The 15,256-nt window shown below is 38.1% G+C and overlaps 1 protein-coding gene across 7 annotated transcripts in view; it reads right to left on the bottom strand.

Annotated features, from left to right (window-relative positions):
- MOCOS (molybdenum cofactor sulfurase) overlaps nt 1–15,256 on the bottom strand; it is a 227,619-nt gene that overhangs the window by 50,883 nt on the left and 161,480 nt on the right. For all 7 annotated transcript variants that reach the window (XM_038174387.2, XM_038174385.2, XM_072034892.1 and 4 more), the window contains one exon: nt 2,619–2,818. In XM_038174387.2, coding sequence (XP_038030315.1) covers nt 2,619–2,818 — 200 coding nt within the window. The remainder of the gene's footprint in view (nt 1–2,618; nt 2,819–15,256) is intronic.

Here is a 15,256-nt window from a genome sequence, read left to right as displayed (position 1 = left end):
TCTGGCTGCTTTCAAGGACCTTAACGTCCTTGTTATGTCGTGGAGCCTAGAACTGCACACAGGACTCCAGGTGAGGTTGTGACAACACTAAATATAGCAGGAAAATAAACTGCTCCAAACCTCAGCATAGTATTTTCCCTGGTATCAGTTAGTCAGCTTGTCCTTTTCAGGCTATCAGATGCTGATGTCCAGCCACACTGTGCTCTTTACAACGAGGCACATAACAATTGCCTGTCAGGAAGACAAATAGAATTGGTTGGATGCCTGGTTATAAGTAATTAATTATAGATGAGATATCATCCATAAAAGAATAGGACATTCTGTCTTTTCTCCTTTCATATACGAGCTGAAATACAATCGGAGTCATTAGTTGGTATCCACTAGTAGGTATGGAAAATAGAAATGTCATCCAATTTTCCCTTCACTAAAAATTCCCCAGAATGTTTCCTGAAACTGTGTTCTCCTAACTCCACGAGATGACATTATGACACTTGGACTGACCAGTGAATCCATGTGAATGTGCAGATCATGGGCATGATCAAACTAGGGTACACCATTTCATTTCCATACACTTAATAGAAGTATTAGATTAAGCTTTGATTTGAATAAGCCTATCTAATTTTAGACATGCATACAAGTAGTGCCTCAGATATGAATGAAGATGAGATTACACTGTCAGTATGATGAAGCTTGCTCTCTATTGTATGAGTTTTCTTTGTCATCATAGAGAGGAAGCAAACATTTTTCTCCCCAATAACTGCTCTAAGAAGTCTGTGAAATAATTTAATTCCATAAAGAAGCCAATTATATATATCACACATTGTACAGCTTTGGAACTAATACTGATGCTGCTCGTTAATTTCTAAAAGTTGTTAAATTGCACATTATTTTAATTAAACAAAGTAATCTAACAGGCACTGCAGATGTGACTGGTACGCATTTGAAAACTTTACAGTTCCTCATTCAATATACTCATGCCAGAAATGATGACAATGTGGTGAATAGAGCAATCCAGATGATACAGATCAATAAAGAAGCTTTTTATGAGCAGCCACTGCAGCAAACAGGCACGATGGAGGCATAAGACTATAAAATCATTTTTTCTTTGAGGTTACAGTTGAGTTTAAAAAAGTGAAACAGGCAGGGTACATTTTTACTGAAAATCAGTGACAATTAGAAGTGCAAATAAAGGCTTTGGTTTTAACCAAGGGACAGAAGCAAAAACAGGGTGTTTGCAGAGTGTTTTAATCTTAACATTATTAAGTATTAATTCAGTGGTATTAATATCACTGCTTTTTCCTAAACACTGCAACACACATCCAAGACTGTATAAATGGCTAATTGACTCCTAAAATGTGGACTTCTTGGAAACAAAACTTGATTAATCTTTGAGATTGGTAACAAAGCCCAGTGATTTTTAAAAGAGGTATAGGAAGAAGAGCTTCTCTGTACATTTGCCCTTCCCATGTTCATCAGTGTGGCAAGTATCTTAAAAATTTACACAACTCCGTATCGGCAGGCTGCCAAGTAACTGTTTCACCTCTGTCCTCCCTTGTGTATAAATTCATCTTCCTGTGTATTCTCGTAGACATTTCTCTGTGTTTCCCTCCAAGAGCAATGCACCTATGCAACTAGCTGGCAGAGCAAGGCAGTTGCTGAGATAGCTGCTGCCAGTTATTGACAGCTTTGGAAAATCAAGGTCATGAACTTGACCTGTGGACTTATTCAATAGGCAGCCAATAAACGGAATAATTAAACTGAACCAGAGCATTGTGTTTTTTTCTGGCTTCTGTTGCTGAGCAAGTGAGCTACGTTACCCTATGTTACCCACTGCCTGCATTTCCTGAAATGCACAGTCATATATGATTACGGCCAGCTTCTCGCTGATAAACAGGACACTGAAAGGTGGAAAAGATTCAGAAAATTTCATGTTGCAGATACGCAGAACACCAGATACTCAGACACTCAGAAATGTACTGAAGATAATTCAGATACTCAGAAATAGATAAAGACTAGAGAAAGCTACCACAAAATACAGAATTTATGGAATTTTTGAGCTTGAATCTCACTTACACTGAACATTCAAATTTTAAATAAAAATACCCTAGTGGTAATTTGTTGCTTCCTCAGGAATATTACAAGAATGTCATTCTTAGAACCAAAGGGAGAAGTGAAATCCTTTTTCATGGGTGACTGCAATATTTTGAGATCTGATTTCATCTGTACATCAAAGGTCCCAAGGCAATCTCTTATATCACCTTTTCTAGATCTGCCCTTCATTCCCAATTTTGAGTACTCTGAAGAAGGAAGTCAACAAGAAACCAAACAATCCTGTTAAAACAGCCCACTTTCAAACTTCTCGTGTGTAGAATATTAAATCTGTAAGAAATTGTCTTTGGTTATCATGCACTTTGCATCGTGCTAACATTATTTATTGGATTATCTCTCTACAAGTCTAAAAACGGTTTTTATTTATTGTGCAGAACTAAGAAGAAAGAAAACCAAAACCTCAGAAGGGACTATGACAGAGAAAATATTTCCTTTAGGATAAAGAACTCAATGTAAATATGCTTTAGATACAAGGAGAACACTCAATATAAGGCAAAAGAAAAACATACCTGTGAAAAGCCGATCACCTCTCCATTTTCATCGAGCACGTTGAAATTAATGATTGGACCCTGGACATCAGGATTGCTGAAATCTGTGTCACTGTAAATACGTACTACAGGTGCCCCATTGGCATATTTTAAGGTAGACAGCACGTTATAGGTGTAATGAGCGAGCGCGAAGGTGTGTTGTTTTATTTTCTCCATTCCACCTACAAAAGAAAAGTGCACAAACATATCAGATACCTTATTTTTATGGAAATGTAAAAAAAAGTAGATTTTTCAGAATAGTATAGTTGGGAGCTTACTAGCACTAAATTGGTAGGTTTTGGTTTCTTTAAATGAATAAACAATTTCCAAATATTTCTTTCCTCATACACAAACTTCAGAAGTACTGTTACACCAAGTATTTATCTGCAATTAATGTACTGGAGAATCTGAAGTTACACTGAAATGGATTCATGTGCATTGCAACATTGATATTTCCAGTCTATACATAACACTAAGATGTTCTGGCACAATTAGTTTGAAAAACAGGTTTTGCTCCAGATTTGGCTCTGCAGGTCATAGGAATGAGGCATCAATCCTAGCACACCGCAGAGAGCAAACTGCTATGTGTAAGATAAAATAAAAATACTAAAATTCTAAATAAAATGATAAAATAGAGAAATACAGATCTTAGCCTACAAGGAATTAACTTGAATATTGAAGAAATATTCCTCTAAGCCTGTTCTTTTTTTTTTTTTTTTTTTTTTTTTTTTTTTCCCAGAAGAAAAAGAATGAGGATGTTGTGAACATCTCACTGACTGCACCCATGCAATTTATTTGCTTGAGAGAAGTTCTGCAGAGAAGTTTTTACAGACCTTGGCCTGGAAAAAAGCATAAAGGAGGGATATGTTGTTGTTGTTCTTCGCCTTTTTTTCTTGCTACACTGAGCAGTTTGGAAAAGAGGACTGCACAGATTTCCTGGCAGGTGGAGACCTGTACTACATCTCTGCTTTCTGAGGGAAGGTTGTGTCTCTGCTAGATGCCCCTATCAAAACGGTTTCTCATTCTCATGCTTAGAGGATATACCATAGGATGATCAACCATGGTCGTGTATGGCCTCCGGGATATTTCGATTCTCTGCAGGAAACTAAAACATAAGCCGATGAAGCAGGTTGTGATATTCACTAGTATAAGCCACTGCAAGGAGACCAGCTACTGGGTATGATACTAAATACCATACAAAAAGAGGAATAAGAGCATGATTTAACAGGCAGAAGTTTGTCCATGGAACAAGAAAAGTACAAGTAAACTTCTAAATAAAAGCTGAAACCCAATGAATTTGCATCTTTATGGAAGATAATTAGACTATAACAATATATTTTAAGCAACTAGATATTTTAAGCAACACAGGGAGATGCATGGAAGGCTAACGTGTTTCACCACAATCAAATCTCCACTGAAGAGAGTTGAAGTTTCGTCTGAAAACCCGAAGTGGTTTCTATTATTCATACTATATGTTGCAGTATGATAGCCCTACATCTTGTGAAAAAAATAAATAAATCTTCAAAAGCCTTGTGAGGCAGAATAGTGTTTTTCTTCCTCAGCTTTAGGCCCAAAGTATTTTCTGTAATGGTATCGTATTTGAGGTATGTGAACATTTCTGCAACTTAAAAAGATGCTTGACATCTTCTTTTACTTCCTTTTTTAAACTGCTTATCTATGAATCTCACACCAACTTATGTGCTTACAATCGTTATATCAGAATACCATTTTTGTATCTGAATTTCTGGAAACTTCTAAAGGCTGATAGAATTCCCCTTCCTTGGACAGAAATCTGGTCGTTGACTTTTACACATTTACTTGTAAAAGTCATTTATAGATGTATAAAAAGGTAAGAAAAAAAAAGAAAGTTATCTTTCTGCTGACATATAGAAGAATTACAGAAACTTCTGTTATTTCACTCTTCTTGCAGCTTCTATATTGTGTGCTATCTCCTTTAGATAAGTGAGGAGAGCAGACAGTGAAAGCATACAAACAGATTAGATATAAGGTGGAAGCACATGTTTTTGTTGCTAAAGAATAATAAAGAGGAATAAGGTTTTTAATGAGATTCTAGCATATGAAGCACTTTCAAGGAATGTTGCCAGAAGCTAATCAGTACAATTTCTAGATGTTAGCCACAGTAAACTTGGCAGGCATCTCTAGAACACTTTGGTCCAAAAGACAGTTTGTATTTTCAGAGTCTTTGAGAAGATTGCCTAGTAAGAGATGTTCCAGTCATTGTTTGGTAGAAGTTAAGAGCATTGAAATTTAAAAAATGGCTATTTCTCAGCAATTGCCAGAAAGTAGCTGTCTTAAGAGAAGTGGCTGCCTTGTCAGCTTCTGCGATGTCTGTAATCTCCTGATTCAGAGCTTTTCCAAATTGGCAGGAATCTTTTAATGGAAGATTAAACTACTGTCGTCGTGTCTTGTTGAAGAAATCTCTTATTCAGAAATTTCAGTCTCTCATTCACAGCAATCATCCTGCTATCATTTCTATATTGTTTTCAGCCATTCTCTTTTAAAGTTGCTTAATCACATTTCCTTGTTCATTAGTGAGAGGCTGATGAGCCTCTTCATTATTTATTCTGACAAATCCAAATGCAATACCCTGCAGTTGCTTTGCTGCCCCATGATTGGAGAGAGGAAGCAGTGTTGCCAGGGTCCCATATTTTTAAGCAGCAGAATAGGTTGTGATTAGGTCTGATGTCAAAAACCCTGTGAAACAAATGCCAGCAATATGAAGTTTGTTCTGGCAGAAAAAAAAAAAAAAAAGGGTATATTTGGAAAATAGTTGTGATTTATTTTTATTTTGCTAAACAAAACGATCTGTACCGTCTCCTGCATAAATCCTGTGTGCTTACCTCATCTCCCTCTACCCACTAGGGAAAAAAATACGAGGGAGAGAAAATAAAAAATATCAGAGCAAATCTTTGGCCTCTAACATGACCTAAGGCCTTGCATTATTGCATATAGTCTCACATTTGGGGTGACAGAAGTTAAACTCATTGCTTGACTGAGCCTGTCTGAGGTAAACGAGAAGATAATATTATGGTTGACTTGACATCAATTAGCACGCTGCATGCCTGCATTTTGTCTACTGTCTTTACAGAAACCTGTCTTTATACCTAATGCTTTAGCTTTTGGAGAGTACTTAGAGAATTGTCCCTATCTGCCTGTTTTGGGGCTAAAAACAGCCTAAAGTACACCAGATGAAGTCTATCTAATATTATTTACTGTATTTACATGTGACACATACAGCATCATGGATGCTCACAGTGCACAATTTGCACTCATTAATGGCTTCTTCCTACTGTACAACTGTAAGGATTTCCCTGCATAAATAGAAACTCCTTCATTTCTATGGATTAACATGCCTCTTATTACTTTTGTTCCTGTGTGTACATTCTGAATTTACATCAAGCCAGACACAATCGGATCATTAATTCTTCTCCTAGTTCACACATCAGTTTACACACTATTTGTTGCCACAATGAACATCATATACTTTTGCAGCAGCAAATTATTGAGCAGAAGAGATTGAAAAAGAAAGCTTTTATTTTTGCGTACAAACCTCCTTGCCAAAGTACTGTATTTAACCCACAAAGGTGTTGTTAAACTTCATCACCAGAGCTTGCTGCCTATGAAAGCTTTTGGTCCTTTTTTGGAGGCAAAGAGAAATGTTCCCTTTCTTCTAACTACAAACAGAGAATAGATATATCCAATAAATACTTCTTTCGGAGTCACATGATTTTAGAGGCACTGCCCAAGGATCTGTTGCTATTATATTCCAAAGCCAGATCAGTTCATTCGAATCAGTAAAGCCCTATTTCTTGGAAACGTCCAAGCGTGGCAACTGCTGAGGATCCACTTGGTCAAAACTCAGCAAGACAGGGGATGAGAACCTATTAAATTGCTATTCCTTGCTTTTTTTTTTTTTTTTTTAAACTAGGAAAATCTGAAAAGGAGAATTCCTCAGGTCTCATTCATGTAGCTGACATCTGTGTGATACTCTGAATTCAGCAGTGGCATGTCAGTAGACCTGCCAGCCACAACTCAGAATTCAAGGTCAGGTTTAACATGCCAAAAGGATTAATTTTAGCTTATAGTAAAAGTATTTGAAGCTCAAGGGAAGAAATCCAGAGAATATTATACTTCATTCAGAAACAAAAACACGTGCAGAGCAGTAAAAATATACATTTCTGTTCCCTCTTCAGTGCAACAAACTATTATACCTAAATAAATTCCCAGTATTCAGAGCAAGGAAACAGTTACCATTTTATTTCCAAGCAAATATGGCACAAAACACGGAAGACAATAGGAATTCCTGCTTGCTTCCTTTCTTGAGCTGCTTTCTTGGCACTCTTACACACTGTAAGCTCCCATCCCTCCATCAGCAAGTTTGCAAAGCAATGAAATTGACTGAGAGAGAATGCTGTTCCCTACCTTTTTGGGTATGCACACCTATTGCAGGATAACCCACAGATAAATTTACAATGTCAGCCTTTTCATAGTAGTTGCACGTGTGCATACTCCTATTTACAGAGACTATGGGACAGTTTAATTCTCAGGAAGAGACGAGCAAGATACCACGCACTTACAAGTAGGTAAGAACAGCGCATTCAAGCTGTGCAAGATGCACGACTGGCATCAAGGTACTCTAAACCCACTGCCTGGCCTCTGTTGATAAATTATTATATTTGTATGGCCTCTGTCTTATTATCTGTTTATTACCTTCAAAATAGAGTAAGATTTTATTTTTCCAGTGGAATTTTATGTATGGTATCTTATCTAATCAGAGAAATAGAGAGACGAGATACAGCTGTCCTCTAAGTACTCAATGTAGAATACTTTTGAGGTAGCATAGCCCTAGTTTTGTATTATATAAGTGTCATACATGTAATGGCATACATTACAAAACGGAAAGCAATCTCCTATCTGAAGCAACTAGAATTTCAGTAGCTCCAATGTTCAAATGTTAGTTCTTCCTGAAAGACCTGTAGACAGACAGGCATATGTCAACATCTGTAAAAGATTTTGAATAAAGAGATTAAGATAAAGAAGAGACTGAAACTGAGCCTCTAGAATGAAAGCTCTGGTGCTTCAGAGTTTTCAGGCTGCACTCAGGAACGTCTGTGATCTGCATCCAAACACGTTTCTTATCTCTCTTATTATGAGAAATTAAATACTGGAGATAAAGAAGAAGGGAGCCATAAATCACATATACTGTTATTTTTCTAACTTACTGGGAAAAAAAAAAACAGTTGAAGCTTAAGTGAACAAATTCTCTGTTATTCCAGTACATCCAAACTCACATATATCTTTGGACAAGAAAGAGATCAGCGTGATTCATTATTCTTCAGCATAACCTAACAGATAGCAATGAGGCAGAGAAATGATGAGCTGAAATCTCATCAAACCAACGAGCAGGGAGTGAAACAAAGATGTAGCCACCTCCTAATAAATCCCAAATAAGACAGATCAGCATGTGGGACCCATGAGTCAATGTGCTAATGAAGCCATGGAACCTGCAAATCCTGTCAAGCATTTGGACTACCTCCTCCCCTTCCTCCAAGAAGCATACATCAAGATTCATTTCTGAGCCTTTTTTTTTGTGTTCTTTTATGTGTAGCACTGAATGTCTCTGACTGAAGTCTGTCACCTATTTAGTGTTATTCTCCCAGAGAACATTGCTTGAGGATGAACTCAGGAATGGTAGTTTCATATATCTCCTTTGCAAATTTGAGTGCTTTGGCTTAAAACCATATTAAATTATATTCTAACCACTGCTGTTTTTCAGCAATCCTATTTCAAACAGAACACTTCACACTGGAAAATTAAATACCTGTATTACGATCCAACCCCCTACACCCAAAGTGCAACCCTGAAATGTGATAAATACATAAATAAAAGAGTAAATAATAATCAAATATCAAGAAACTTAAGAAACCTTGATCACTTGTTCTTTAGTAGAGCCCCTACATTCATTAATAAAACTATTAATTATACACATTCCCGATGGACTTTTTTTCTGAATTATGAGAACAGCTGTCCTAGGTCAGGCCAAATCGAGCTACCACCTGTCTCTCAGAGTGAGGAGTAACAGATGCCTGGGGAAAAGATATATGAACAACAGCAACAAAAAATGTAACTTCTAAGCAGACACTATTGATGGATTAAATAAACAGAATATAAACACAAAAATACATGGCAATGAGCTTACAGATGGGCTAACAGCAACTAAAAATTACTTTTGTAAACATACTAAGGACATAAAAGCCCCTTATGGAACTTAAAAATTAAAATGGATACATTGACATTTCCTTGGACTCAACAGAAATGAGCTCTTCTAATTTAACACCATTTCAATATTGGTCATAACAGTTAGCAAATTTAGTTCATTAAAACTCAACATAAAACACTGTAACTGGCATATCAGCAAATTCATAAAACCATCCATCATTCATCCTCACAGAAAATGTGTAAGGCCCGGAGAGATTGCAAAACTCTTATTCACTCACAGGAACAGTCCAATCAACTCGATCTATAAAATATGTGTAATAAAAATTGATTTCAGTAGTGCAAAGTGGGGTTGATCAGGACCGCTTCTGCAACTGAGGTGACTGACTGCACTATGAGCAAGAAGGGAAAAATCTGTGTCCCCAGATGTAGCTGGCAGGCCGAAAGGAGGCGATTCTCCCCCTCTACTCCACCCCTTGTGACTGAGACCTTACCTGGAGCCCTGCGTTCAGCTCTGTGGCCCCCAGCACAAGAAGGACACGGGCCTGTTAGAGCCAGTCCAGAGGAGGGTCATGAGGATGATCAGAGGGCTGGAGCACCTCTGCTGTGGAGACAGGCTGAGGGAGTTGGGGTTTTTCAGCCTGGAGAAGAGAAGGCTCCAAAGAATCTTAAATGGCCTTACACAGGGACAGACTTTATCAGTGTAGTGACAGGACAAGGGTAATGGTGCAAACTGAAAACGGGCAGATTTACATTAGATATTCAGAAGAAATTCTTCACTCAGAGGGTGGTGAGGCCCTGGCACAGGTTGCCCAGGAAGGCTGTGGATGCCCCATCACTGGAGGTGCTCAAGGCCAGGCTGGATGAGGCTTTGGGCAACTTGGTCTGGTGGGAGGTGTCCCTGCCTGTGGCTGGGGGGTTGGAATTAGATGATCTTTAAGGTCACTTCCAACCCAAACTATTCCATGATTCTATGATCTCATTTCCAGAAAAACCCTGTATCTTACCATGCAGATATTATAGCAGGGGTTTTTCTCTTTTCCTGAAATTATAATGTAACAAAAAGATCACAGAAAAAGGAAATTTTAGCCATGAAACTATTGTCTGTCTTGCAAAATCAGTGTCCAGGCTGAAATTTTAGATGGACTCTTGTAACTCAGTCACATACTTACAGTGCATCCAAAATGGAGAGCCATATTACACTTTCAACACTACTAAATCCATGGAGAATTCAATGAGTAATAAGGGGACCTTTTACTCTCTCAACACTAATTCTTTGCATAATAGCTTAAATCCTTTTATTCTCCTCCTTCTCCCACACCATCTCAATAGTTTAAGACTGTGGGAAGCAACTGCTTAATCCTCTATTCAGAATGTTATTCTGAAACCAAACATGAAACACATATTCGGTGTTTATCTTAATGAACAGAAGGCTCTTTGATGCCCCATCTCCCACTTCTTTCAAGCAGCTAATTCATGCTCTGTTTTTATACGGTGAGGCAAGCTAGAAGTCTTTGTTCCAAATAAAATGAGCAGAATATTCTGAAAGAAGCAGCTCCTCATTTTCAAACATATTCATCATAATGAGGAATATTTTTCCTTAAAAAAAAAATAAAAAAATTCTCTGGAATAATATGGGAGAGGAGATGTACATGCCAGCTGGGTGGCTTGCTTTTAGTCTGTTTTAATTACAGGTACAATTCAATTTCAGTTAACTGCTTGTTAGACTGAAAACTAATAATTCAAATCTGCTTCAGGTAAGAGACATTTGATTTACTGCTCGCTTTTGTTATGAGATTACCTTTTTGAGTGTGTGTATCTGTGCATGTGTGTATGCATGTGTGTGTGGGGGGGTGTCATTTTTTTCCCATTCTGTTAGCCCAAGCTATACTCTCAGCGGATGAAATCATTTCAGGGTAACTTTTCAAACCAAAACGCCAGCAACATAAAAGATGAGAGGACTGGGGAGGCTTTCTTAGAAAGGCAGAGCGTTTTGCACATCTTATGGAAGCCACATTCAAACTGGATCCCCAGCGTGCTGGATGAACACGAGCCCACAGAGGTTTTGGTGAGAACAGCAGACCCATCACTGAAAGCAGTGATTTATGTGGTGCTTGTGCTTTACCTCTAAAGGCTTTATATCCCAAGGTTTTTCTCGGTCCAACAGAACAACTTCTGCATGTGATCGTCATCTTAAGGACAAAGCGCAAAAGAAGCTTGTACTATAAAAGCACATAAATTCTCCTGGTAGCTGTTGAATGTAGCATGCAGGCCTGTTTTCTGTTGTATTATAAAAGTGGCTCTGTCCTTTGCTTAATGGAGCCTGCTACACAAAATTCCTTGAAGTCAGCAGGAGCAAGCTTTACTACTGCTGCTTGCCGGATGTTTTTGACACTAAACATCTGGACTACCAATATAAGGCAAGGCTACACTCTTGGGGATTTAGAAAACATAAGATGGGGCAGTGAGTTGTATGTTTTAAGGTCAGTAAAACTAAATCAGTGCTGACTTCACATGAAGTAGTATTTACTTATTTACTTGAGTCAGCCACAACTTTCTATTCACCTTGACATGGTAGGAGGAACAGCTTTCTCATCTTGTGCTCAGCCAAAAGCTATGGTACCATCAGGTCTGCATCTAAATGCAATTCTTCCCTCAGATAACTTTTCTAGAAGACCCAGTCATCAGTACTGCTTGAAGGTCTCATGAATTTCTAATGGCCCAGCAGTTTTGTGTTTTCTGATTTTTTTTTCTTCTCCTGAGGGGAGCTGCAGACCAACGGAGACAAACAGCTTGCATCAAAATTAAGCTGAATATAAAGAAATGACTGAATGTATTTTCATAGGAAGAAATCTCTCCCTCTGCGTCAAAACAAGCCTTTACAACATTCCAGAAACCCAGCCAGCTTCTGTCTTTTTCTTCCTAAGATGGCAGATCCTAATCAAAAGCCTTCCTGGGATACAAATCAGTTCTGTTTCAAAGCTCACCATGCCTGCATTAGGTGGAGAAGAATGGGTCATCATATGCTCAAATTATCCTACTGATTCGACTCTTACCTTCCTACAGGTTTTACATTAGTGATCCTTTTAACATCACATTTCTGGAATCTCTTTGTGGGTGAAACACTTTGATGCCCAAGGCAGCATATTGATTTCCATTCCACGTTTCCCCTGTCTGATAACATTGGCTGGACATCCTCCCTCCTTTGCTGTGGCAATCTCCAGTGCAGGGCTGTGGCTGCCAGTGTAGGAAGTAGTGCAGATGCTGTATGTCTGCTCTTATGCAGATTTGCATCCCACTCTTTCTTAGGCTCCTCAGAGCTTGCCCATCACAACAATACAGGAAATACCACAAATTTATTTAATTAAAGCAAGAAATTATACACAGAAAAAGTTCCGTCAATAAATTCTAAGGTATGATTTTCACTAATGATGAAGTAAGGAAAAAATACACTCCTTTTTTTTTTTTTTTTTTGCATTTTGTATCTGTAACCATCAGAAATACTTAAAGTTGGTAAAATAAGCTCTAGCCTTTATTATTAATATATCAAGCTTTTCCTTAATGAAATTTTGGATTTTTTCTTGATAATAATTTTCTGATGCTTTGCCTTCTATTTGGCATTTTCAGACTAGGTCTCTGCTGTGTAATGTTATTACAATAATAACTACCATGGAGGAAACAGACAATGTCATTCATGAAATAGAGGCCATATAACAGCTACAACAAATTCTAAAAACTGCTTTGACATTTTCATGATTAGATGCCTTAATCATAACAAAGCACATAGTCAATATTGAAAAGCACCCAGAATTCTTGGGCCTCGTCCTAAACTGAATCATATTAGGACCTGCCTGAAGCTTTCTGAACAGGCAAATGCTGTTTTAATAAATATCTGGTTTAACACCACGAGCTAAGCAGTTCAAGAACCTCTGAATTCTTTAATGTTTTTTACTGCCACTTTTGTCGACTCACCCCCAGGTCACAGCATTAATTCCTCTTCACATCACTCGCTGTTCTTGTGGGGACCAGAGGGTGAGCTGGTGGTTTTTTTCTCTGCCTGGATATGCCAGGCTCATTCAGATGTCTTTAAGTTTATTGGCAAGATTTGCGAGATGTGTGAACACGCATAATATTTCAAGGATTGTGAAAGGAAAAACTGAGAGAAAAAATGGCTACTTCCATAACTTTGCACACTCAACAGATTTGAGCAATGATGTTACCGTCCCAACCTCACTTCTCAAGGGCTCGTTCAAGAAAAGTGAGATGCCAGTACTTCTTAAAGCACAGCCACTGCTGTGGGACACCCAGAGCCTGTACCTCTGCTTTTATAAGGAGAATATCCTACAGCATTAGCTGGCATCAATTAACTTTTGACAGGTTGTCATCACATTGCTCATTCCTATGAGCTTCTGAAATCCACTGCACCTAAAATGCTGTGTGCTCTCTGAGTGGGTTGATAAATAATAACACAGTGTGCTAGAAAAAGAGTGGACATCTGTAATTCTGTAAGAACAGGGTAGGCTTTTTAATCAATTGCAAGTTTAGTGTGCAGATGCTACAAAGAAGATGAAGAGAAACCTGAGGCAGAAAGTATGAATATTACAAAGTAATTTATTTTAGTTTTTGCTTCTGTCCAAAGACTGTGAATAGTGTTCTTCGTAAAGAATTAGCCACTCTTGGTATTACATCAGCTGTGATAAACTGTAACACCATAAATCACTCAGAATCTGTGCTTCAGACTCAGCTGAGAAGAGCTGAAGTATTTCAAGACATGAGTAATTCTTATGTATACCACTTGCTGTCTCACGTTGTAAATCAAGATCTGCAGCCAACTGGGGATCTGCCTCTAAAGGCAGAATTACTGCAGACAGGGTTAAAAGAAAACACTGAGCCAAGGCAGGCGTCAGTGAAGGACAAAAACTCTGAGGGGAGTGCTGCCAAGGAGGAGAAGGCAGGCCACAGGCCCTCAGGAAAGCCTGGCCTTCTGGCACAGTGACCCCTTAACACCTAAGCTCGGCAGAAGCCAGGGAAAAAGTGTGGGCTGCTACTGGTATGTCAAGAGAGGGCCTTCCCCGGTATGGTGTGAACACATAATGGCTTCAGTAAAACCATTTTCCCCATTGTTCACATTCCAGCTATTTTTAACAACAGCAAGGCTATAGAAAGGAAGGTCCATATTGAGGCATCATCCAAGAACTTCCCTTTTCAGGTGAGAAGGAGAAGATAAGATGGCAGTGGTTCCTGTCCCACCAAGCAGGGATGAAGCTACAACCCTACCGAACACTTCCCTGTTTCCTTGGCGCTCTCAAGTTTTGGAATGCTATTTGTCACCTCCAGACACTACATTACTATATGGTACGATGGGATACTGCTGTACAGGCTGTTCTACAAGATCCACTCAGGCTGGTCAACAATATTTAAGATGTTACAGATCACCCTCAGGGATACCGAAGGTCAAACTTGGTAACACAGGTCCTTTTGCATTTTCTGTCTGTTTACTATTATCTGCTATACAGTTCTTTCTTTTTTTTGATGCATTGTATTTGCCAAAGACATCTAGAAATCAGAAAAAGGCCACTTTTATTATTTGATAAATGTAAATATGCGGATTATAGATCGGGCATTACCAAGGAACAAATTAATTTAAGGAAATAAACACACAGATAATCCTTGCTATTTTCTTTTTCATTCTTGCCCCACCAACGAAAAGTGCAGTCCTGCTATTATAAATGCAAAGTATGACCATGAAAAGAACTTCATATTTAAAGCATTACGAAATGATGATCTTTGGAAATGAACTGTAAGTGTATATGGCTACTACGCCTAACAGACACTGAGTATTATTACTGTCAGCAAAGAAAGTTGACACAGGCTTAGCTGCATGACCTTTAGCTGCACAGAGATGCTGCACAACATGAGATATGCAAATTCCATAACATAAAGAAAAGAATCTGTTTTATTACCTCAGCCGTTATGAAAAAGCAGAATTTCTTGAATTACAAAAACTTGCTGTTAAAATGTGTTTTTAAAATTTTCATTTACACAACAGTCTAATAACAAAAGATCCAAATAAATAATATCACTGGATATTTAAAATTAGCCAAGACACTTCCTGAGGCAGTCCGAGATATTGACAACAGGTACTGTTAGTCAGAGCATATACTGGATACCAACACTCAGTTCTCCTAGTTTATATAGCTACGGAGTCTTTAGCACATTACAGGACCTTATAACCATTCACACAATGTGAACAAGAAAGTTCTCATGGTATTATTTATCACTTAGAAAGAAGCAACAGACTCATACTCTTAAAAAAATTGTGATTAGTCTCCTGTATCTATAAAACTTCCTAAAACAAAGAATAACCAAGTAATTTAAAAATA

This window comes from Anas platyrhynchos, chromosome 2 (genome assembly GCF_047663525.1).
Source record: "Anas platyrhynchos isolate ZD024472 breed Pekin duck chromosome 2, IASCAAS_PekinDuck_T2T, whole genome shotgun sequence".
Lineage (NCBI taxonomy): Eukaryota > Metazoa > Chordata > Aves > Anseriformes > Anatidae > Anas > Anas platyrhynchos.
Note: the sequence above shows the minus strand (reverse complement) of the source record. Positions and strands in the feature narration are given on the sequence as shown.